Below are 25,776 nucleotides of genomic sequence, written 5' to 3'. Positions count from 1 at the left end.
GCGTTGGCTACTGTTTCTACTAATGGAGAAAGCTTCATTTGTTGAATTTCTTGTTTGCACTGGTAGCTTGGAATGTTTGTGGAAAGAAAAGTCTTAATTCTAGTGTAGTAGTAACTTGTTTTAATAAAGGCAGTATGGATTTTGCATACTAGGAGAATCAAAATCCCATTTTGGATAATGAGAGACTTATAGAAAAACATAGAAAAGTACAGCACAGTACAGGCCCTTCGGCCCACGATGTTGTGCCGTGGAATAATCCTAACCCAAAAATAAAATAACCTAACCTACATTCCCCTTATGTGAAGGACATCCATGATCTTGAACGGTGGAGCATAACCAAAGGGCAAGAGACCACCTCTTCCATTTTGCTCACCTGCTAAGAAACTAACCACCTAATTCAAGAAAAAAAAATTCACAACTAACTGCCATGTGTATATATTGTAGAACAAGTGGTCCCCATGCCACTGACTGTACATGTAGTTCCTGGTTGCAAAAAAGATGGGGGTTGGGGTAATATTTTCAGTAACATTTAATAAATTAAAGCATCCAGAAGAAAATTGGTGATAGACCTTTACTGTCATTTAAGTGATGTCTTGCCAACTTGGGAAAGTATGAATTCAAAACAAGTTTTTTTTTGCACAGCATCAGAAAGCAATTCATAATGGAGAATTGCATTTTAAAGAGAGGGTGAAACTAAAAATGAATTTTGATTATTTCTTAACTAACGCAAAATTTTCTAAACTTCATCCTCCCAAAATGTTGCATGGTGGGCATGGTTAACATTTGCTAATTCAAAACTCAAATTCATTCAAGTCCTTTTCATGGGTGCTGGACACATTTTTCACTTTCTCTCTTTGCGAAGCACCTGATATCTGCTTGGCATCTTTTCTGATGGCCTGGTTAAAATCAGGATCTCCAATAGCCTCGACTCTTTTACAAACTGTATCACAGATATGGATAAAGGATTAAGTATATGGTAGCTAAATTTGCTGATTGCATCAAGATAGGTAGGAAGGTGTGTTGTCAATGAGATGTAAAGTTTGCAGAGAGGTACAGATGGAGGTGGAGATAATAGATAATCCCATAGGTTGAATGTAATGTGGGAAAATTTGACCTTGTCCACCTTGGCAAGAATGTTAAATTTCCCGTCTTTAAATAAAGGGAGATTGCAGAACCAGGTACTGGTAAAGGGATCTAGCTTGCATGAATTTCACATGAATCACAAGACTTTATATACAGATACAATTGATTAGGAAGGCAAATAGAATGCTGAAATAAGCATCAAGGGGAATGGAATATAAAAATTTTACTGCAGCTGTAGAGTTGTTGAGACAGTAACTGGAGTATTATGTACAGTTCTGGTTCCTAAAAAAAACTTTAACTATGGTAAAAGAATTCAGAAAAAATTTCATTCAGCTAACGTTTGTGATGAAGGCCGTGTAGCAATGTGGTTCACTCTTAACTGCCTTAAGAACAATTAGGAATGGGCAGTAAATGTTGGTCTGGACAGTGACCCCCTCATCCTATGAATGAATTTAAAAACATTTTGAACAATTTAAAAAAAAAATTACGTGTTGGAATTTAAAAGAATGAGGTATAATCACATTGAAATGTAAAAGATCCCCAAGGGACTTGATAGGGTAGACATGGAGAGGATGTTTCCTCTTGTGGGAACACTAACACTTGGAGACAGGTTGTGACTTACTAGTCTCCCATTAAAAACTGAGCTGAGGGGATTTTCTCTTTAAGGATCATCAATATGTGGAATTCTCTCCCTCTGAAAACACTGAAGGCTGAGTCATAGAAAGTATTGATAGCAGAGTTGCAGGTTTTTAACGAAAATGGAATCCTGGGGCCAATTAAGAAAGGGAGAGATGAGGCCGCAATTAGACAGCCATGATCTTGTTGAATAGCAGAAGAGGTACAGAGGGCCAAATGGCCTGCTACTCCTCAGGCTTATGTTTCAAATGCACACTGTATTGTCTACCTTAGTATGCCAAAATCTTTCACTGTAGTTGGAGATGAGTTTGTTATCTCTTACGATTGGTTGATTACCAGTTGTTAACCATAAAACAGTGCCGGAAATGAAAGTATATTTTGCTGCTTGTCTCATTGAAGATGCACCTCCATCAGAATCAGTATTTACAGTGAGACTTCCACTGATCCCTACAAAGTCCTTTTTACAATTACTCGTTTCTTCCAATGTTTTCAATAAGAGATTTTTTTATGTCTGATTTTCTATTTGTACATTTAAAATAGGGAAATTCTGGCCTCGGCTTCAGCATCGCAGGTGGTACAGATAATCCGCACATTGGTGATGATCCCAGCATATTCATTACAAAAATCATTGCAGGAGGTGCAGCTGCTCAGGATGGAAGACTGCGGTACGTCAAACCATTTAATGCATTCCCATTTACTTATGTAAAACAAACATTGATTCAGTCATTTCTGCTACAAAAGCTATGTTAATGGGTTTTATACAAAAATATATTGCCAGCTTCTCAGAAACTATTGTTGAGTATTGTGTTCTGAGAAGAAAACATTTCAGACTTCAATCATGAATGAAACTGTAATTTAGCCATTAGAGTTAATTATTAGAAGAAAGACACAATTTAGTTTGATTAATTACAGCCCTTAACAAAAAGAGGAATAGATCATTTTGAAACAAAAGTTATTTAATGGAAGAAAAGGAAGCCAGTTATTTAGCTTGTGTAAAACTCCAAGCAATAAAATGCATCCTAGCCCAAAAGTCTGAACTTCTGAAGCCCATAGAATTGGAGATAGCCTCAGGAATCTTATTCCATCTTGGGTATTTACTAGCAGTCTGCAAAGTAATTAAAGTCGGACCAGAAGCTCTTTTTATGACCTGAATGCAACAGGAAATTGTGGCTGCAGAAAAAACATTGTAAATTGTCTGATGCCGCAACCAGCTTGGGAAAGTGTTCTGGTGCTTGAGCACCACTACTCCTCGGATTGTCACAAAAGTCAAAGATTTAAATAACTCAAAAGTTCCCCAATTTAACTGCCTGATGGGGTCTAGTTAAGGGAAGACACTGACCAGGTTTCTGCACTTAACATGATGTACTATTTAATACACATAATTTGTAATCAGATGGATTGTCAAGGTATAATTAATGTAGCTGAAAGTCTGTCATCTCCTTAAACCCCTATGCATGCATGCAGACAAAAAGAAAATGGATGTTATAGGTGCAGGAAAAAGTATTGGGGAAATTCTATTCAACAGCATCAGTCTGCACAATTTGATGAAGTGTCACTTTTTCTGCTTCCAAGTCCTTCTGATCTCCAGTCTTCAGAATAAATTCCTTTCAGTTCTTTGCTGAAGATGTGGGTTAACACATCAATTTTTCATTTTCTTATTCACTAGTTAGAGGAAACAGCTGATAACAAATGATGAGAGAGGCGGTCTCTTGCAGTTTGGAGACCTGCCTTCATATTATTCATGTATGAGCTGCCTATCTGACCAGGAGCCAGTCAGAAAGTTATTGCTATGCTGATGACATCTGCCTACACAATCCTTAACTGAAAACTCAATTTGTTGATTTTCAGTTGAAGTTTGCCTAGAGTCTGGACCCACAGCGCCATCGTGTTTCAAACTTCTTCCCCTACCATTTGAATAAAGTAACAGTGAAAACACAATTTGCAATGATTTTTCAGTAGCCTGTTTCTAAAAGTGCAGTAACTCCTTCCTTTGTCCTTGGTTTAAAGGATTCATTTCCCTATTTTGGTGCACAACCTAGAATAAAGTGGTATTTATGCTGAGTAATATCCATATTAAAAATGCTGCTTGGCTTGTAGTGTGATTCCAGAGAGATGAGTGCTATTGTAGGAAGCAGAAGTAACCGACAACACAGTATGGAGTCAGAAGAACACAGCAGCCCAGACAGCATCAGAGGAGCAGGAAGGGACCTTTCAGGTTGGGACTCCTGAAATTTCAACTTTCCTGCTCCTCTGATGCTGCCTGACCTGCTGTGTTCCTTCGGCTGCAGACTGTGTTGTCCCTGACTCCAGCATCTGTAGTTCTTGCTGTCTCTGAAGAAGCAGAAGTAGGTCTGCCTTCAAGTTGGGGGGTGGGGGGATGAAGAGCAATCGATGGAATTAAATCAAAATGGAGTCGGTAGGAGAAATAATGCACCCCAGCTCACTGGTTCTTCTCTGAAAATATATTGTGACACACCTCTGGAGCAAGTGGGATTTGGACCTGAGTCCACTCGTGCAGAGATAAAGACTGTACCACAATGCTCTTAACTGGATGTCTTTTTATTAGTAAACCAATGCCAGATCGACTTAAACAACTGCACATTTAACAATGATCAAACTTGTGGTTCTTAATATTTGATATTTTATAACCCACCTGTAATACACACCTCTGGAACAGATGGAACTGGAACATAGGCCTCCTGATTCAGAGCTAGGCACATTACCACTCTTCCACAGGGCACATAAATTGGCTGGTGGAAGAGGTAAGTAAGCCACTATGAAATCACCCCATTAAAACAAGCCCACTCAACAAAAAACAGTTGTTCTTAAATATGCTGTAATCGACATAACCTGTTTCTAATCATAATCTGGAACATGCCTTATCAACACTTAATGAGATCATCATTTGCAGCTCTGTTGATGTGTGTTTCCTGTTGGGAAAAGGTTAGAGGCATTGTAAAGTAGTAGGCAGCTTTCCCCCTTGAAATTGGCATAAGGAAATACTGTGCATTCTTGAAGTAAATGTGAAGTGGAGCTGAGTATCAGAACCTAGCTTTTCCTATTTGACAGGTCAGTTATGTGAAAGTTTACTGGAAATAACCCTTTCATAATGATGAGAAACAAAGAACTATGTAGGAGCAAACAGATTTGACTGTTCCTGAATGTAAATAGTTAAAACCTAATGGATGGATACTATAAGCAATCCAGAAGTTTAATGAGAATGTTGACCTTGGACTCAAAGTGCCCGAAAGGCAAAGGTGGTTTATGTATGAGGGAATGAATAGCAGTGTTACACAGGCATTGCATGAACATTTACTCAGATTGCATCTGGAGCCTCTGTTATAATGTGGAGTTTGATTCCTCCCCCCCCGACTCCCTGCACCAAGAACTAAAATTGAAACACCCAAAGCGGAGCACCTTGCCCTATAATCTGTAAAAGGATTGTGGAAAAGGTGTAACCTGCCTTTCGGCTCTTCTAGTGGTTAAATAAAATAAATTCCATGACACACACTCAAAAATCAACAAGTAACAATTTATTTAGCTAACAATAACACTGAAGAAATGGTTCCTTAGCCTTGGAGAGGGTGCACCATGAATTTATCAGAATTGTATTACAGCTTATTGGATTAAATTTTGAAAGCAGGTTATATTCATCTTGCACAGGATTGAGGAGTGTTCTAATTAAAATTCAGAAGACATAAAATAATTTTCAGAGTCATAGAGCTGTAAAGCATGGAAATAGATCCTTCAGCACCAGTCCTTGAGGCACGCCACTGTTCACAGGCCTCCAGTCTGAAGAGCAACCTTCCACCAACATCCTCTGACTTAGACCTTGAAGTCAGTTCTGCATGTAGATGGCTAGTTCTCCCGTTATTTCATGCGATGTGACCTTGTTAACCAATTTACTATGAGGAATCTTACCGAACACCTCACTGAAGTCAATATATATCACATCCACCACTCTGCCCTCGTCAATCCTCTTTGTTACTTCTTCAAAAAAACTCAGTCAAGTTAGTGAGACACAAGTTTCCATGCTCAAAGCAATGTTGACAATCCTTCATCAGCCCTTGCCTTTCCGAAGGCCTGTAAATCCTGTCCCTCAGGATTCCCTTCAAAAACTTGCTCACTGGTCTGTAGTTCCCTGGCTTTCCTTACCGGCTTTTTTACACAGTGTCACCACATTAGACAGCATCCAGTGTTGCGGTACCTCACCTGTAGCAATTGAATTGTACAGTATCTCCGCCTGGGGCTCAGAAATCACTTCCTTAGCTTTCCGACAGAGTTCTAGGGTACACCTTATCAGGTCCTGGGGATTTATCCACTTTTATGCATTTTAAGACATCCAGCACCTCCACCCTCTGTAATATGGACATTTTTCAAGATGTCACTATTTATTTCCAATGTTTTCTGTGTTCCGTATCCTCCTCCTCAGCAAACACTGATGCAAAGTACTTGGTTAGTGTCTCCACCACCTCCTGTGGTTCCACACGTAGGCAGCCTTGGTAATTTTTAAGGGGCCCAATTCTCTCCCTTGTTTTTTTTAGTCCTTATTGTGTTTGTTGAATCTCTTTGGATTCTTCTTAATCCTATTTGTCAAAGCTTTCACATGTCCCTTTTTGCCCTCCTGATTTCCCTCTTAAGTATGCAGGTAGTCCTACTATAACATGTGTTATATTAACGTGAATGTGCTGTAATGTGATTGATGAATAATACACACTGTTGGACGAACGCGAACTTTTGCCTGCAAAGGTATGGTGATTATCTATAGTTATTTCCCAATAGCATGATTTTCTAAAGTGCGAGGTCTCATAAGAACACAACTAGCACGTTATAGGAGAACCGCCCACTCCTACTGCCTTTATACTCTTATAGAAATTCACTGTAAGATGTGAATATATTTTATTTGTCTTGACAATATGGTCTTTGCCAACACCTTCTGTCTCTCTGAACTATTTATTTGATTGGATCTATAATAGAGTCTGGAACAGATTGCACTGATGTGCCCGTCACACAATCTGGAGTGATTTGATTAAGTATGTTTGATCTTTGGTAATTTAAGGCAGCTGATTGACTGACTGAATTTTATGCAAGGTTTGGCCACCTTTATTTCCTAACATTTTCTCTTTCACCTTGATAAAGCATTGAATTATGGCTTAGGTTCACAGTTCAGCATTTGAAAATGTGCTGTTGATGTAATATGTGATCACCTTAATAAAATTTATAAGCTTTCTACTAAAAGCTGGTATATTTTTGCATAAAATGTTCATAATGTTTTCTCATATCTGTCGAAAATGTGTCTTGGAATGATATCTGGCATATCTTAACTCAGTTAGTTCAGCACCACTCTAAATTAACTCAAATGACCCATGCCAGCATTAAGATTATTGTGTCTATCGTCCTGCCATGTATTGCCCGTGGCTAAGAGTCTGTTTATAAAAAGCAAGGAGAAAACACACTGGCATCAATTTTCTTAAGTTTTACATACTTCCAGAGGTTTTCTACAAAATTGTGTTTAGTATTAATACTCATCAAATTTTAAATTTAATAGTACTATAAGAAAATATATCAAAATGTAAAATAGGATGCCTGTAATAGAGCTGAACATATTCCCAAACAATCTGAGCATTTGAAGTTCAGTACAAACTCGTGCATAATTTGAGCAACTGAGGTTGTTGGAACCACCATTTATCCACAGGACTCTGAGTTGAGTTACCATTTGTATCCTGTTCAATGACAGAAAATTGGGTGCGGTGTAAAACTGACTCAATTTTCCTCTTAACAGCTCAGTGAAGAGCTGGAGGAGCACAGTGGGCCAGGCAGCACCAGAGGAGCAGGAAAGTTGATGTTTCAGGCCAGGGCCCTTCAGAAAATGTTCTTGTCAACTTTGCTGCTCCTGTGATCCTTCCTGGGTTGCTGTGAGCCTCCAGCTCCGCACGGTGTTGTCTCTGACTCCAGCATCGGCAGTTCTTACTATCTCACTTTTCCTCTTGGCCCACTTTTGGTCCATGAAATTTCATTTTTATAAAGTTAATGTATTATTCTTGATTTTTATTTATCTTTTGAATTTTCTGCTGTAGGCACCCAGTATAGCTAATGGCATAAAATTCCTGTTGTGAGACTTGTGTGACAAATTGTCAACAGGATTAAAAAAAAATCTGTCTGAAAAATGATGACAACACTATCTAAATTATTCAAAAACGTCAACGGTAGTTCCAGTATTGCTGGACACATCAGAACATGAAATTCACTTACTATCCTAGTTCTTCATGGAGTTGTTCCTTTCTTTGTCTCACTTCTCCCTTTCTTCCTCATAAGTATTGTCAATGTGCAACTTGTATCTGCACTGTAGTCAGCTGCAAATAAAAGAAGCAAAAGGCTTCCAACCTGGATTCACAGAATATTGGCATTCTGCTGACACTTTCCACGATGGTATGTAAAATGTGAAAATGCTTGTCGAGAAAAGTGATCCATACAGGTGGATGATCGCTGTTGATGTGGTCGTGATAACTGAGATAACACAGAGTGAAGCTGGATGGACACAGCAGGCCAAGCAGCATCAGAGGAGCAGGAAAGCTTGATGTTTCGGGTCAGGACCCTTCTTCAAGCTTTCCTGCTCTGATGCTGCCTGGCCTGCCATGATCGTCCAGCTTCACACCGTGTTATCTCAGATTCTCCAGCATCGGCAGTTCCTACTATCTCTGGTCATAATAACTGTACTTTGAAAAGACACTATGTAACCACTCGGGACTATGGGCTGAAACATAGCAAATATTAGGAATCTGCAGCATTTTGCATTGATGCATTGTCACTCAAAGAGATACATAAAGCTGTCAAACTTGTCTCAAACGAGCATTCACTTGATTTCCCAGTCGTCCGCAAAGCCACTGCTTTACCAGATCTAAGTAAATTGAATTCTGTTTCTAATTTGTGTCTAGGAGATCCACATTCTGTACTTTTCCTTGAAATGTACAAAACAGTGTGTAGAATTTTCCCATTTGTGCAGTGGCATGGACGATAGTAAGAAAGTTGGAGAAACTACTATGAAACGGAAAAAAAATCCAGGATCAAGAGGATCTACGTTATGCCTGGGATACTCTCACAGCTAGCAAAGCAACTCAACTGATTCCACTGAGGGTTGACTGTGGTCAGTCAAGGTCATGCCAGAGAATGGGGACCTCTGTCCTTGTAATCTGTGGATAGCCCACAGGCAGTTCCATGGGTCACATGCAATCATTGCTGGGTTTACAGGCAGGTTATTTGTGATACTTTGGAGATACTATTCAGGGAGTGAGCCATTTTTTCTCATAATGAGCAGGAGACGTATTGAGATGTGTTAAACATGGATTAAAGAGCCGTTAATGTTGATGCAGGAGAGGCAGTGAGGTGTCTGCAATGACTGAGTAGGAAGTGCAGAGAGGAAGAGTGTGGTGGGTGAGAGCAATTGAGTCAGAATCTTCTATGTAATTTTTGAGTTGTAGTGTGTGAACCTTGGTGAGAGGCATGTGCAGTTGGAGAATCAGAGTGAGTAGTGATGATCCTTTGAGTTTGAGATAGCAGAGAAAAGATAGTGACATAGTCTTGTAAAGCAAAGATCAGTTGACATCTTCCTTTACTGCTGGGTGTTGCTTTTGGCCTGGGTCAAAGCACTGACCTTGGCTGTTATCTGGGTCCATGGTAGCATGGCTTCCCTTTGGCCACCAGGAAAAAAGCCCATTGCTTACTTCACAACCTTGTCCAGAAGAGCTGCAATTCCCTGATTGCAAGGCAAAGAGCAAGATTTGTTTTTATGTTTTGTCCCCAGTGACAGTGGTTGAGCAGTATATTGAAAGGAACAGATACCAGCAGCATCTTAAGTGGTGTTCGGCTGGGCTTTAAATATGGCACTGGTGATGTGAACACTAGAAGTCCTGGCAGTGGCAAGTGCATCCACCTCTCCAGTTGCACTATTGAACAAGAAAAGTACCACAGAGCCTGCTTGCATAATTGATAAGTTGAAGGGCCTAATGTTGGGAGAGAAAAGTTGTTGTGAACTGTGTTGGATCTTGTGCCATGAATCTCACTTGACAAACACTTGAACTGAAAATGGAAGAATCCTGCCCATAGGCTTTTAAGTAGAATAATTCAGGAGTGAGTGTTAAATATCACTCCAGGGACAATCAAACTCAGCCGTGATGTGTCACTAATGTCCCAGAAGGTATCTGTCATCCTCAAAGCATCATTAAATTCACTACATATAGTGCTTTCAAATGGGTATCATATTTTAGATGGAGGGCTTATAGTAATTTGTAAAGGGTCCCTTTGACCAAAGAAGCTGGGAACTACTGAAATCCACAATTTCTAAAACAAAAATGTCCAGTATTGATGTATGGGAGAAGGAAGAATAAAATCGTGAAGAAAATGTAGGAGGTAGGAGTTCATGAAATAATTAAAATTGTGTTGAGATTTCAAATCAAAATGTGAATCAGACATGCAATTCTTTTTCTCGTCTCCCCCACGAAAGCTAATCCTCATTAAAGTTTTCTTTACATTTTTGTACCACTTTTTTTATTACACCCATATCACTGTGCAGACTGAAGATGATTTCAATGTAAACTCTATTTTGTTCTAGAGTGAATGACTGCATCCTTCGGGTAAATGATGTGGATGTAAGGGAAGTAACTCACAGTAAAGCAGTGGAAGCTTTAAAAGAGGCTGGATCAATTGTGAGATTATATGTGCGGAGAAGAAAGCCAGTCACCGAAAAGATTTTAGAAATAAAACTTATTAAAGGGCCTAAGGGTAAGTTGTATATCAAGTGCAATGAAAAATGTGCTCGTATATCTCACAGGTTGCATATGTTAGTTTGGCAAATCGGTACTGATTGCAAATTAGATAAACATAATACTGTCCTTGCTCTGCAATCCCCTGCCCCCAACCATAAAGCTGCCACATGCATATTTGTAGGACGCAGAGCCACAATGTTGCAGTACAAACCCTAGAAGAAAATGGTGAGTCAGTGCAGGACATTGGGCTGTAATGAATTGCTATGTTTAATTACTACATGGCTAGGTATTAGAGGTGTGAATGTGTATCCAAATTGATGTTCTGTTCAAAATTTGAGTTATGTCAGGAGTCTAGAGGTACAAAAGCTCAGGGAATATATTAACCAGGTATTTAAAATGCTTAAAAGTCAAAGGTGATGTGATAGCTGAATTTTGAAATTGTGGTGTAAACACAATCTGTGTAATGTTCTTGCTTAGAATGCAGACACAGAAACAGCAGTAAATAATTCCATTTGGTTATGTTTGTGGGTACCAGAAAACCTTTTATACATTCTTGTTCCATAATCCCTTGATGCCCTTGCCCAACAAAATCTGTAGATTTAAATATGATCAATTTCAATTGTCCTAGCATCGACAGTCTTTTGTTCTGGATGCTTCCACCAGAGAATAGGTTACCTTGCCGAACCTATCAAGCTAGTTATTCTTTTAAACAATTCAATTAGATCATCACTCAACCTTCGTAACTCAAGTAAAAGCAATCCCAGCTCATGTAGCCTTTCCCTACACTTGTAACATTTTAGCTCTGATATCGTTTAGCTGTATCTCCATTGAAGCTGTCTCTTCCTTGAGGTTCACTGACAAAACCAAAAACTACTTCAGAGACCTAGATAATGTTGTGGGGACCTGGCTTTGAGTCCCACCATGGCAGATGGTTCAACTTCAAATCAATAGAAGTCCGTAGAATCCAGACAGTGTGTAAACAAGTCCACGCTGACCCACCAAAGAGCATCCCACCTAGACCCAATATTTTTCATGGCTAATACATCTAACGTGCGCATCCCTGGACGCTGCAGGACATTTACCAATCCACCCAATTTTCACATTTTTGGTCTGTAGGGGCTCCGGTTTCCTCCTATGAGAAACCCACGCAGACGGGGAGAGAATATGCAGAGTTTGCTCAGACAGTCACCTGAGGATGGAATTGAACCCGGGTCCCTGGCACTGTGAGGCAGCAGTGCTAATCACTGAGCCACTGTGCCAGTCTCTGGAATTGAGAGTCAAATGATGACCATGAATCTGTTGATTGTCAGAAAATGCAACCAGTTCACTAATGTCCATTAGGGAGGGAAACTGCCATCCTTACCTGGTCTGGCCTATATGTGACTCCAGGTTCACAGAGGTATACCTGACTCTTTACTGCCCTATGGGCAATAAGTGCTGGTCTAGCTAACGATGCCCTCATCTTGTGAATAAATTTTAAAAAAATTCCTTCACACTAGTGAATCTGTAGAATTCTTAGTCACAGATTGTGATTAAGACCAAAACATTGAAAACTTCCAAGAAAGTTGTAGATATAGTTCTTAGGACAAAGGAATTGAAGGGTATGGGGAGAAAAACAGGATCGGGGTTCTGAGTTGGATGATCAGCCATGTATGGAATGGCGAAGCAAGTTCAAAAGGCTAGTAGATCTACTTCTGCTCTTGTACTCTGTGTTTCTATGTTTGCGTACACTAACTTTTAGTGAATTCTGTACACATGCATGCACCCCATATCGCTATTTCACTATTTGGAACACTTTTTTTGATTTCTCTTTCCATCACAAGTGGACAGCTTCACACTTAAATTGTATTGAACGTCATGAACTGTAATGTAGTCTGATCCTTGTAACTTCCCTTTCTCCCCCCCCCCCCAACAAAACTTGGTGCGCCACTCTAAATTTGGATACGTATTTACCTGTTATGGTGTACTGAAATAAATTTGCACAAAATAGTTATACTTGAACCTAGTAAACGCTTGAAATCGACCGTCAATTGGAGGCAGATGGTGTCATATTTAAGGAAGAGTTTGACAATTTGAGGAACAGAGTGATTGTGAATTATGATTCAGGATGGCAAGTTGGATTCAAGTGTTTCTTCTCCCCCCCCACCCCCGCCCCGATCAGTGCTTTCTATATTCTTGTATTATGGAATAATTCCCTGCTAGTTACACTTGTTCCTGGTGAGCAGTTAAATTCTTAGCATTATTTGTAGAGGCCCTTGCTGTGGTCACATCTGTTTTATGTATAACTAGCATCAGATGGCTTCAGATTTCTTGTGATGTTGCAAGCTCATTGAGCAATGACTTGTGATTTTCATTTAATCATTGAAGGTGTATCTAAAGGTCTTAGAGGTTTGAACTGAAATGCATGATATAGAATTGCTCAATTTACATGAAACTAAGAATAGCCTTTATATTTGCATTTAAATTCTTTATCTCTGGCCCTTAACTTCAGATATCCTGAATTTTTGTCCTGCATAACTTTGGCTGAATTGTTTATTGTCATAACATTTCATTTATGACTCTGATTTTTTTGTCTGGCAACACCAAACTCCTGAAAATACATCATGTTCCCCTTTTTAGTTCTTCGTACACTTTCCCAGTGGAACATGGAGAATCATGGACATTTACAGCATAGAAAGGGGGCTTTTTGCTCATCATGCCCATGCTGCTCACCAAGCATCCATCTATTCTAATTCCATTTCCCAGCACTTTACCAATAGCCTTATATGCTATGGCGCTTCCAAGTGTTCATCTAAACACTGCTTAAATATTGTAATGGTTCCTGCCTTTACAACCCTTTCAGGCAGTGAGTTCCAGAAACTTAATGTCCTGTACAGCTTTGTCATAACTCCACAACTCTTGAATTCAATGCCTTGATTGGTAAAGGTAAGTAGCCCAAATGCCACCTATCCACCTCTATGGGCATGCACATTCTGCTGATCCTCTGTACTCGCCAGGATCCTACCATTCATCGCCTGCTGCCTTGTTAGTCCTCTGAAAATACATTGCCTCTCTCTTTTCAGGATTAAACTCCTTATCACGCTGTGTTCTACCCATCTGACCAGCCTGCCTGCATCTTGCTGAAGTCTAAAGTTTTCCACCTCACTCCTAACCACACTACCAATTTTTGTATTATCTGCAAACGTAGGAGGTTTGCAGTGTCAAGGTTATTAATGTCCTTTGGAAACAATGAAGGACACAGCACCAAACTCTCTATTGCCATCTCACTCAGGTTTGTAGTTCCAAAGCAACCCACACGTGAACAAATTCCGCACACACCTCAGCGTCGAGCTCTTTATCCACCATTACCACCTCCACGCTTCCTTCTTTGAAGGAGAATCCAACCCGCCCTAACAACCCCTTCTCCCACCTCCAGCAAACTCCATCTTACTGGACACTCCCTCCCGGCCTCCTACCCTCCCTTGACCACTTCATCTCCGACTATCGCTGCAGCATCAATTCCCTGAATATCTCCACCCCTCTCACTTACCTCAATTTCTCCCCATTGTAACGTGCAGTCCTTTGTTCCCTTCACTTCAATCCCAAACTCTCCATTAAACCCGCTAACAGCGGGGGTGGGGTGGTGGTGGTCACTTAGTGATGGTATGGCAAAATGACCTCTACTTTGCTAAGACCAGACGCCAAATCTCTGACACCACCCCCAATGTCACCTCTGATCATCATCTCTCAGACCATCAAAAACCTTATCACCTCAGGGGATCTCCCATTCACAGCCTCCAAACTGATAGTTCCTCACCCACACACCGCCCATTTCTATCTCCTACCCAAGATCCATCAACCTGACTGTCCCGGTCACTCCTGCCTGCCCCACTGAGCTCATCTCCTCTTACCTGGACTCCATTCTTTCCCCTTTGATTCAGGAACTCCCCATCTACATTCGGGACAAAACCTTTTCCAAAACTTTCAATTCCCTGGCCCCCAGTGCAGCTGCTTTACCACAGATGTTCAGTCCCTATACACCTGCATCCCTCACAAGGATAGCCTAAAAGCCCTCCACTTTTTCCTCTCCTGTAGGCCCACCAAGCTCCCCTCCACCGACACACACATTCGCTTGGCGGAACTGGTCCCCACGCTCCACTGCTTTTCGTTTGATTCCTCACGCCTCCTACAAACCAAAGGGGTGGCTATGAGCACTCGCATGGACTCGAGCTACGCCAGCCTCTTTGTAGGATTTGTGGAACAGTCCCTCTTCAACTACACCTGTACCATCCCCCACGTCTTTGCGATATTGATGATTGTATCATTGCTACCTTGTGCTTCCATGAGGAGCTTGAACAGTTCATCAACTCTGCCAGCACCCTCGACCGTGCCCTCAAATTCACCTGGACCATTTATGATACCTCCCTGTCCTTCCTGGACACCTGTCTTCATCTCTAGTAACTGACCCACTACTGATGGCCATTTCAAACCTACTGACTCCCACAATTACCTCATCTACACCTCTCACCCACCCTCCTGCAAAAATTGTGGCCCATATTCCCAATTCCTCTGCCTCCACCACATCTGCTCCCAGCATGGGATGTTTTACTGTAGGATTTCCCAGATATCCTTTTACTTCAGAGACTATAGTTACACCTCCTCTGTTATTAAGGATACCCTTGACCATATCTCCCTCAGTTCCCGCACTTCTGCCCTCAAATCCTCTCCCCACAACAGCAATACGGATGGAGTTGCCTTAGTCCTCACTCAACACTCAACAACCTCTCAAATACAATGCCTCATCCTCCAACATTTCCGTTGCCCACAATCAGACCCAACCACCAAAAAGACGTTTCCCCCACTGCCTCTGCCCACTTTCCGCAGGCAGCGTTCCCTCTGAGTCTCCCTCATCAGCTCCACCGTCCACACCCGGCACCTTTCCCTGCAACCTCAGGAGGTGCAATACCTGTTCCTACACCTCCCTTCTCACCTTCATACAAGGCCACAAACAATCCCTCTAGATCCGACAGAGATTCACCTGTATATCCTCCGATGTGATCCCCTCTGTACTGGGGAGACCAAAAGCAGACTCCAAGACTGGTTTGCAGAACATCTTTGCTCTGTACACACCAACCAGTCCAACCTACCAGTTATCATCCACTTTAACTCTCCCTCCCTGGTGACATGTCGGTCCTTGGCCTCCTCCATGCCAAATGCAAACTGGAGAAACAACATCTCATATTTTGCCTTGGGAACTTATAGCCCAATGATCTGACTATTGACTTCACCAGCTTTAAAACCTCTCTTCTCTCCACTACCTGTCCATCTTTCCACTCATTTATCCAGTCCACAGTCCCCACTGACCAACCACAATAACCTCCTCCCTGCATCCACCTATCTCCATCTCAACTACCCTCCCCCTAGCACCACCCCCTCACTATTTATTTCTGGGCTTCCCCTCTCCTCCCCAGCCTTGAATGGTTCCAATCTAAAAAGTCGACTTCCCTGCTCCTCGAATGCTGTCTGACCTGCTGTGCTTTTCCAGCTGCACTTTTTTTTGGCTCACTCAGCACTGTCTGATCCCTGCCACTAAGTTAACTTTGGGCCCAATTGCCCCAGGGCTTTTCCCTCCTTGACCAGTTTTCCATGTGACAATTTTTCAAAAGCCTTACTGAAACCCTTGTAAACTGCATCCACTGCAATACCCTCATCCACATATTTAGTCATCTGTTTTGCTGACGCACCTTGACTCACCCTTGTCTCCCCAAGTTGAAATAAATTCTGTCCCTCAGAATTGTTTCCAAAGCCTTCCCTAACTGTATTGATTCACTGGCTGTGGTAGCCTGGTTTATCCCTAACGCCCTTCTTGAATAAAGGCATCATGTATTTAATAGAGACATTACAAGATGATCAGAGGATTAGATAGGGTGGACAGTGAGAGTCTTTTTCCGAGGATGATGACTTCAGCTTGTACGAGGGAGCATACCTACAAATTGAGGGGTGATGGATATAAGACAGACGTCAGAGGCAGGTTCTTTATTCGGAGAGTGGTAAGGGTGTGGAACGCCCTGCCTCCAATGTATTTAACTCGGCCACATAAGGGGCATTTAAACAGTCCTTGGATAAGCATATGAATAATGATGGGATAGTGCAGGGGGATGGGCTTACATTAGTTCACAGGTCAGTGCAACATTGAGGGCCAAAGGGCCTGTTCTGCGCTGTATGATTCTATGTTCTATGTTCGCTGTCTTCCAATTCCTATAACAATTTCCAGTGTCCTGAGAGGATTTAGGGCTGTCCAGCACAGATACAGGCCCTTTGGTTTAACTCATCCACACTGGCCAAGTTTCCCAAACTAAAACTAGTACCAGTTGCCTGCGTTTGGCCCATTGAAAATTAAAAATTAATGTTAAGGCCACAAATGTTAGTGCCTCCAACAGCAAGCCTAGCATGCATCTCATCTGGGTCTCGAGATTTATCCAACTTTAAGCCCATTAGTACCTTTGCCTCCTCCTCTTCAAAGCTAACTTTTTTAAAAATTTCATCACAGTCATTCTTCTCCAATTTCTAAAACCACATCATTGTTATATTTTGTTATAATTACACATCCACTTTATTTCTACCATACAAATTTTGGTCCTTGGAATTCTGGATTTTTTTATAATGTGCTTTATTAGAATATCATCATACATTGTCAAACAACACATGGCTCCCTGAGAATGTGCTATAGGACATTCTGTTCTTAGCATAAACACAGAATGCGAAATTAATGCTGATAATTGTAAACTTGAAGCTGATGAGCAAAAGATGCCTACAAAGGGATGGAATACATCACTGGATGAATATTGCATTGGGAATCAGTGTTTCATTTTATGGTGCATTGATGCGTGCCTGTGACTGAAAGAGGAACAGATTCCTGCCCACCCTGCCTGTCCAAAAATTTCCTCCGAAGTATCTTATATAAATTGGAATATGAATTGTACCCTGTATTTCTAAACATGTGATTTTTCCGATCGTCCTCCAAAAACAGGCCTTGGGTTCAGTATAGCTGGAGGTGTTGGAAACCAGCACATTCCAGGCGATAACAGCATCTACGTAACCAAAATTATTGAAGGAGGAGCAGCGCATAAAGATGGCCGGCTACAGATAGGGGACAAGATTCTGGCAGTAAGTTGCAAATATTTCTAGTCTTCTTTTTGGTGCATTAACAAATCTTTGCAGAATCTGATGGAATGGGTCTCATTTTAAATAGTCCATGCATTGTACTCTCGTACTTCAGTGTTGTGTCAGCCACAAAACTAGACAATTATGATGGGAATTGCTGCAACTATTTTAAAGAGAACTTTCAATTGAACAATTAAAATGCAACTGACACGATATCAGTGTATCATATTGAGCAACTTATTGAGCAGTGTTCATTTTATGATTGCTACCTAGAGATTTATAACGTTGCAGCCCTTTCTGTTCCAATGTAGTAATGGAAACCATAGTAACAAGTTATTCTCTTGAGATGTATAGACATCTGATTGACGAGTATTCTAACCATTCATTTCACTGCTTCAGGATCGACATGTGTTGTGATGTTTCAGAAAAATCCTGTAATAAATATTCATTGTATAACTAGCCCATTTATCTAGTGCTTCCAGCTAAGAAGTTGCTAAGATCTGAATCGATAAAATAACGAACTTTTAAAGGATTCATTAGTACTTCTGATCATTTCAGCTATTGTACTAATGCTCCACTTTGTTTGGTTGCGTCTTGGAAATGTCAGCATTAATGACCTGTTGGAAACAGCAGAATCTTAATCTCCAAAATCTCTATCAGACCTTTCCAAGGACATAATTACTTCTGCTAATAGAATTTTCTTTGTATTTCTGAAAATTCGCCAGCATGATTGGAAGCACAAGTGAAGCTGCTAGTGAGTGATTGTAGTGACATTTTTGTTTCTCAGCCAGAATCTTTCCAAAACCTGAACTTCCATAGATTGTTCACCCTTTGTTTAACCCTTTTCTTTCTTTGCTTGCGACTTCAATGCTGAATATTACCTACACTGCCACTCTGTTTTATCTTCTGATTTGCAATCCACATGCTTGCAAGGTCAGCTCCAGGCTCCATTATTTTTCCTCTCATAGACTTGCCTAGTCTGATCACATGGTCCTTTGTTGGAGACAGAGTTACATGGTAGCAGTATTCAAGTTTTCTTTGATCCGTGGGAAGTCAGTGCCCTATCCCCAGTGAATAATAAGGATTTGATATATCTTCCAGTCAAATAATTTAGTTGAGTGACTTGACAGGTAGATTTTTTTGTGTGTGTGGTTGTTGTGGATTGCTTGGCCATGTACTAAAGGAGTAGTTATTAATTTGGACAGGGATAGAGGACAAAGCAAGGCTAAAAGTTGCAGTGTAAATGGCCTGGCCTTTTTGTTTCCACATTTTCTTTTTATTTGTGGGTGAGTATTCACACGTTTCAAATTCTGTCCTTCAATTATTTGTTTTGCATTAAAAGCAAGTATGCTATTAACTACTCATTAGCTAGCTTTCATTTCATTGGCACATCAATTATCCACCTCTGGATTATACATTTGTTGTTCGTGCGGATGCGCCTATGCTGCAAGGACTTAGTGATTTTCTAAAGAGTAGCTAGAAGGAACACAATTGGATTAGAAACAGTTCAGAGAAGATTCATTTCAATGATTCCTGGAATGAAAGGAGCTATCTTATGAGGAAAAGCTAGACCAGTTAGGTCTGCATTCATAGGTGTTTAGAAGAACAAATGTTTTAATGAGGTCACATTTTAATGTCCTGAAAGGTTCTTGGCAGAATGGATGTTTCCCCCTGTGGGAGAAACTTGGAATAGAGACAGCCTGTGGAATTCTTTTCCTTGGGGAGCATTTTAGTTTTATGTTTAAGATGTTTTAACGGGTTTCATTTAAGGCTTTTAAGTTTTTTAAGGTTAAATTAGATAAATTATTGATTTACAGAGCACCAAATGTTAGGCAAAAAGTAGACAAAAATTTGATCAGCCACAGTTCTATTAAATTGCAGCAAAGGCTGTTTGATTTGGATAGCCCAGTTTTCATAACTCATTCTGTTCTATATGTTAAGGAATGGACAAGAAGTGCAGACTTTCACGTCAGTGCGATAATAATAAATATTGCTTGTTTTGCTTTTGTGTTTTTCAGGTTAACACAACCAGTCTCGATGAAGTTACCCATGAAGATGCTGTTACTGCTTTGAAAAATACAACAGAAGTAGTATATTTGAAAGTTGCAAAGCCCACCAGCATGTACATGAATGATGGATATGCACCTCCAGACATCACTAACTGTAAGTCCTGAGCTGCCTCACTGAGAGTATGGAGTGATCCCAAAACTGCAAATTAACCCTTGAAGTTTGTCTTTTTGTGTTTACATACCAGACGCTACTTAGTCAGTATCCCTTATAAACAATTAATTGTAAGGTAGAATGTTCAGAACTACAGTCTTGACCTGTGCAATGTTATTTTCTGAGGCTTTGAACTTTAAATCTTTGGTTTTCCCTGCTGGTGAGATGGGAGTGCTCGCTAATTGAATGGACATATCAAAAAGATGCCTTCTTTAAAATCCTCACTCACTGCATTAATAAGGGATCTTCCCTAGTCCCATGCTGCACTAAATTTATCACTTCAGGCAAGTATATTCGGGTAGTATTTGTTTCATTGGAAACAAAATTGCTATTCCATCAGTTGCAAAGAAAATCAGATTTCAAGAAGTTAGACTGTTATTTTGCTTTGGGCTCATGCCATTCCATTATGGTATTGAAAGTTTCCAATGTGGGGGCATTTTAATTTTATTCTGGAACCTTGATTCAGAAACATTCTGTACTGCGTATCAGCTTTCCCTTAAGACAAGTATGGATTTTCAAAGCAGAATGTCAGATGGCTGGCAGAGATGGCTACTTCCCTCATATGTGTAGATGGTGCCCACAACATCAGCGAAAGTGATATCCTTAAGAAGGGCTGCGACACCTATGTAGGTAGCAGCTCTGTCTGTGTTTCCTTTACAGCATTTAATTGACATTGTCACCTATAGCAGCAATATGAAGTAATGGGGCCTTAGCAGATTTGGCCCAACCAATTCTTCCTGTGGATTATAGCTGCACTTCCTACAAAACACATACTTTACTTCCTGCCAAAGTGGAAATTGTGAAACTCCATGTCCAATGTCTTTTGGCCTGAAGCTATTACTAAGAGTTTATGGCATTATCCAGAATGCAACAGCTAAATATCTCAGCCCGACTATCATTTTCAAATGTTTTTAATTACTAATGCAGGAGGTAATTATTTTTCCTTGAATTTTCAATAAACTGATACTCTAGTTTGAAGACTCCTTGCAATGCGATTGGATGGGCTGTGCCATGTTTATTCCAGACAGCGACTGTTCCAGTCTGTAACACCACAGCTGTTTGTTTGAGCATATTTTGCATGTGCTGTGCCGCTTAGTGGTGGCCTTGACAGCAAATGCAGCCTTATCCAAAAAGTCTTTGTCTTCCATTGAAGCAAATCTTCAAAGTATGAAGCTAGCCTGTCTCATTCTAGCAAATCATCTTGAGGGCCACTGTTTTGGGTAATATTTTAGAAGAAAAAATGCACAGATTTGGTGACCACAATTCTGTGAACAGCTTTGGTCCTAATATCAAAAGAAATATATATATTGACTCTGGTTGCAGTCCAGAGAAAGTTCAGCAAGTTAATGCTGGTTATGGTGGTATTGTCTAATCAGGCAAAGTTGAATAGGTTGGGTTTGTACCTTTGGAATTTGGTAGGATGAGAGAAGACCTTTTGAAAGATAAGATTCTTAAGAGGACTTGATAGAATATATTCTAGATAGAATAGGATAGAATTGATAGAATATATTCTAGAAGCTTGTTTCCCCTTGAGAATTTAGATCCAGTGGGCATAATCTCAGAATAAAGGGTCCCCCATTGAAGACACAAATGAGGAAGAATTTCTTCTGAGGGTGTGAATCTGTGGAATTCTTCACCAGTGGATTGTAGAGATTGACTCATTCGGTATGTTCATGGACTGATTTTTTTTAAATCAGCGAGGAAAATGAGGGTTTGAAGACAAAGCAGGAAGTGAATTGAGGGTTATCGGATCAGCTGCAATCTCATTGAATGATCTACTGCTCATGTGTCTTTAGATGCTTATCTATCAGCTGTCTAGCCTCAGAAAATTTGGATCACTCTTGCTTGCTTAATTGCATCTACCAGATGAGAGTATAATATATCAATGTTATTGAAGAAACAATTAGCAAACCTGATCATTCAGAAATGTTGACGTAGGCCAGGCAAAGTTGACAACTTCAAATAATCCTACACATAAAATTATGCATGACCCTGAAGTCCATGACATTCCATTGATGAGGGCCTTTTGTGGTGGTGAATTTTTTCATGACAAATTTTACAATTTTCAGAGAGCTGGTCAGCTTTCTAAGTGTGAAATTTATTTTCGGACTGGAACTTAGTTGATAGCATGTAGCATGATCTCAAAATGTCAAATACTGATTTTAAGAAGCTACAATCACCATCCTTACTTTCACTGTTTTATGTTACATTTTATGCTGCTGTCAGGCGCCTTATTTCTGGTATGGCGGGTTGGATCCCTAAGTTTGACCAAATACCATTTTGTGCAATGTACAAGGTTGATAATTTCCCAGTTTCTCTTGTTTTTCTTTTCGTTTTTGATCCTTCTTGTTGTGAATCAGAGTAGACTCCTTCAAAATACATTAAGCTAGCTTCGACCCTAACTTTTTCTTATGTTAAAGATAATTGTGAGGTATTGTGTTTGATTGGTCAAACTATTTGATGTTAAACAAAACACAATTTATTCAATCAATATAGCTAAAATACAACAAAGGAAAGAGGAACTTGCAATAACAACACTATTGGAAAACTAAACAGAAGAATAGAATAGTTTAATACTAAACAGTAACTGTTCCAATATAGTAACATCCCATTACTACACCCTTGGCAAAAGACAAATTCAGAAAACAGATTGGAGAACTGCATGTGAGACAATGCAAGAGAAAAGAACATCAAAAGACAATACTGAGAGAGAAAAACATTCAGGAGAGATTCACTGCCTTCCAGCCCTGCTGAGACCCTAGCTACGACTGCCAAAAGCTAACTAAAAACCTGGATCTGAGAGAGTTTGATCACACCCACTCAGGCTGGTTTGATTGTTCCAACATTTTTTTTAAAAAAAGCAAGGGCTCACAAGTTAATTATCTTCTCATGGTCTGGTAGTACCTATCCCTCATTCTCTCTCCAAAAGAAACCAGGACAAAACCTACCTCTTTCAGGCCTAATATCATCACATCCTACTCTTTCAGTAAAGGGAGTAACCAAGATGTCTTCCATTGCCATGCTTGGAATGAGAGTGACCTATATGGGGAACCATGGAGTTAATCATTCAAGTTCCTTTTTTTTTAGTGTTTTACGGACAGCCCGAAGATGTTCATTTAAGCCAAGGAAAACAATTAAACATATATACTCCATATCTTGGATTTTGCTCCAATTTCTCGGAGACTGTAGATGAAATTTCAGACGGTGAAACTGATTTAAATGACCATACTTACTAAAATACGAACTTCCCATCTTATAATGTGGGGCGGCACAGTTGCTCAGTGGGTAGCACTGCAGCCTCACAGCACCAGGGACCCGAGTTTGATTCCAGCCTTGGGCGACTGTCTGTGTGGAGTTTGCAAATTCTCCCCGTGTCTGCGTGGGTTTCCTCCGACAGTCCAAAGATGTGCAGGCTAGATGGATCAGCCATGTTAAATTGCCCGTAGTGTTCAGGGGTGTATGGGTTATAGGGGCATGGGTCTGAGTGGGATGCTTCAAGGGGCGGTATGGACTTGTTGGGCTGAAGGGCCTGTTTCCACACTGTAGGGAATCTAAACAAAATGTGCGAATATACTATAATAAAACATTGAAACATGCTGGCATTTTTCCGAAATACGAGGTAACATTTCTCTGTCAAATCCTAATTCATAATTGGGGCAAGTTCTTCCATATCTTTATTCACCACAAATGGACTTTATTGATCTGTTACCGCTTTTGTCAGACAGAGAGTGATTGAGAGGGTACAGTAGTGAAGTGGAGCTCAATTGATCGTGTTTGTATGGATTTTCCTACCAACTCCTATTCTCAACACTTGATGAAATGGTTAAAAAGACTTTAGCAGACTAGGGAAAGCCATTTTACAGATTTAGTTAACACCCTAACTTTGGGAAGAATGAAATCGCTCCAATGCCACCTCATTAAGAGCTATAATATTTTACACCTTCAAACTAAAGATCATTCAGAATGTCCTGATTCTTCTACTTTGTGCAGTTGAATTAACTGATTTTACTAAAACCTAAGAGGATAAAAACTAGGATTAACTTAACCTAGTGATAACTCAGTTTTCAAACAGCACACACCATTTCTCCCGTTTATTTCTATAACATAACTTTGAATTGTGAATGCTGACTTCTGTGTACAAACTGTAGAATCAGAAAAGTCAATTCAGCTTAACAATTGTATTTATATACAATCCGTATTCAGTTATGGAACCTATTATGGTGCTTGTCTTAAATGTAAATGTTCTCTCAACAAAAAATTATACATCATGAAATATATAGGACTTGAATGTAAAAGATATTATCAAAATTTATAGTGAACAGAACTATGTAATTAACTTAGAGATAGCAAGAACTGCAAATGCTGGAGTCAGAGACAACACAATGCAGAATTGGAAGAAAACAACAGGCCAGGCAGCATCAGAGGAGCAGGAAAGTTGACGTTTCAGGTCAGGACCCTTCTTCAAAAACTTCAAAGTTAATTACTTAGACAACACAGTGAAAGAAGGGTCCGACCTGAGACGTCAACTTTCCTGCTCCTCTGATGCTGCCTGGCCTGCTGTGTTCCTTCAGCTCCTCAGTGTGTTATCCCTAATTAACTTTGTACACCTATCGAGAATGAGAACTTCAGATGAACTGAGGTTATGAGAAACTGGTGAAAATAGGCAGTCTTGATATGACACAAAAATGCATTTGAAAGTTCACCTTGAGATCGGGTAGGGCGTTGAGATTGCAGTCACTACTGACACTGGTACTGCCAGTAGTCGTTTGGAAAAGGAATGGGAGCAGTGATGAGCATTATGATAGAGACAGAAAATAATGGCCTAATATGTTACCAGAGGAAATTTCTGCTCATCCAGTACTTGATGCCAGACAAACAGTCAGTCATTTTAGGGATGGCAGAGAAGTTCAGAAACAATAAAGCTCTGTGTCGTCAGATAACGGAGCGATAGAAGTCATTGCAAGTATTTTTAGGCATTAGTTGTGAAGAATCATTGGCAGATGCAGAATGTGTAATAGATTTAAAAACGGAAGTGGATTAATATTTCAAGAACAAAATTGTTAAAGGGTACTTGGATGGTTGGGGATGGTACCTTGAGAGGTTCCTTCTGAGAGCTGACATGGGCACATTGAGGCAATTGACGCTACTGTGGAAAGTTCGAACGTTCTTTTTGACAAGTTGTATGTGCAGTGAAATTCAAGATTAGGCATGAGGAATTCATAATACAATGACAGCTAAGATTTGTGAGGAAACAGCCCATTAAATAACCTTAATTATAGAAAATAAAATTAAAAGCCTTGAGAAAACAGAAGAATTAGAATTATACGGTTCCCTACTGCATGGAAGCAGACCATTCGGCCCCTTGTGTTGCACTGACCCTTCAAAGAGAGTCCCACCCAGACCTACCCACCTCCCAAGCCTACCCAATCCCTGTAATCCTGCTGTTCCTAAAGCAAATCCACCTAGCCTGCACATCCATGACACTATGGGCAATTTAACATGGCCAATTCACCTAACCTTTTTAAACCAGGATTATGATATTCGCGGGGATGGGGAGCACAGTTTTGCAAAATTGATTCCTTCCCAGCTTTTCTATGCCAAAAATTGCCAGTTGCTGTGTTATGTTGACAGTAGGCGAGGTGATTCCCTCGCGCTATCCGGCAGTTCATATTACTGTGCTGCGTTGACGATCGTTGACCAGAATCTGAAATATTCTGAAGTGCTTTTATATATATAGGTAGTTGGTTTCAAAAAAATACATTCCACTCTATGTCAACATTGAATACTGCAGTGAATGCTGTTTCATTGAATACCTATTTCAACAAACCTTTAAAGTCGGAGAGAGGAAAAGAAGGGTTGTTTTGCAGGTCTTAAATGATGGCCTTGGCTTGTTCAGTCGATCTTACCATTTCTTCGTGTCTTAACCATTCTA

General features: G+C 40.3%; 1 protein-coding gene across 28 annotated transcripts in view; it reads left to right on the top strand.

Annotated features, from left to right (window-relative positions):
* The window catches only part of LOC125457523 (disks large homolog 1-like), a 406,012-nt gene that overhangs the window by 257,152 nt on the left and 123,084 nt on the right, over nucleotides 1–25,776 (top strand). For all 28 annotated transcript variants that reach the window (XM_059651157.1, XM_059651153.1, XM_059651152.1 and 25 more), the window contains 4 exons: nucleotides 2,260–2,384; nucleotides 10,328–10,497; nucleotides 17,491–17,627; nucleotides 19,643–19,787. In XM_059651157.1, coding sequence (XP_059507140.1) covers nucleotides 2,260–2,384; nucleotides 10,328–10,497; nucleotides 17,491–17,627; nucleotides 19,643–19,787 — 577 coding nt within the window. The remainder of the gene's footprint in view (nucleotides 1–2,259; nucleotides 2,385–10,327; nucleotides 10,498–17,490; nucleotides 17,628–19,642; nucleotides 19,788–25,776) is intronic.

This window comes from Stegostoma tigrinum, chromosome 14 (genome assembly GCF_030684315.1).
Source record: "Stegostoma tigrinum isolate sSteTig4 chromosome 14, sSteTig4.hap1, whole genome shotgun sequence".
Classification (NCBI taxonomy): Eukaryota; Metazoa; Chordata; class Chondrichthyes; order Orectolobiformes; family Stegostomatidae; genus Stegostoma; species Stegostoma tigrinum.
The sequence above is the reverse complement of the archived record's forward strand: the minus strand, read 5'-3'. Positions and strand labels throughout refer to the sequence as shown.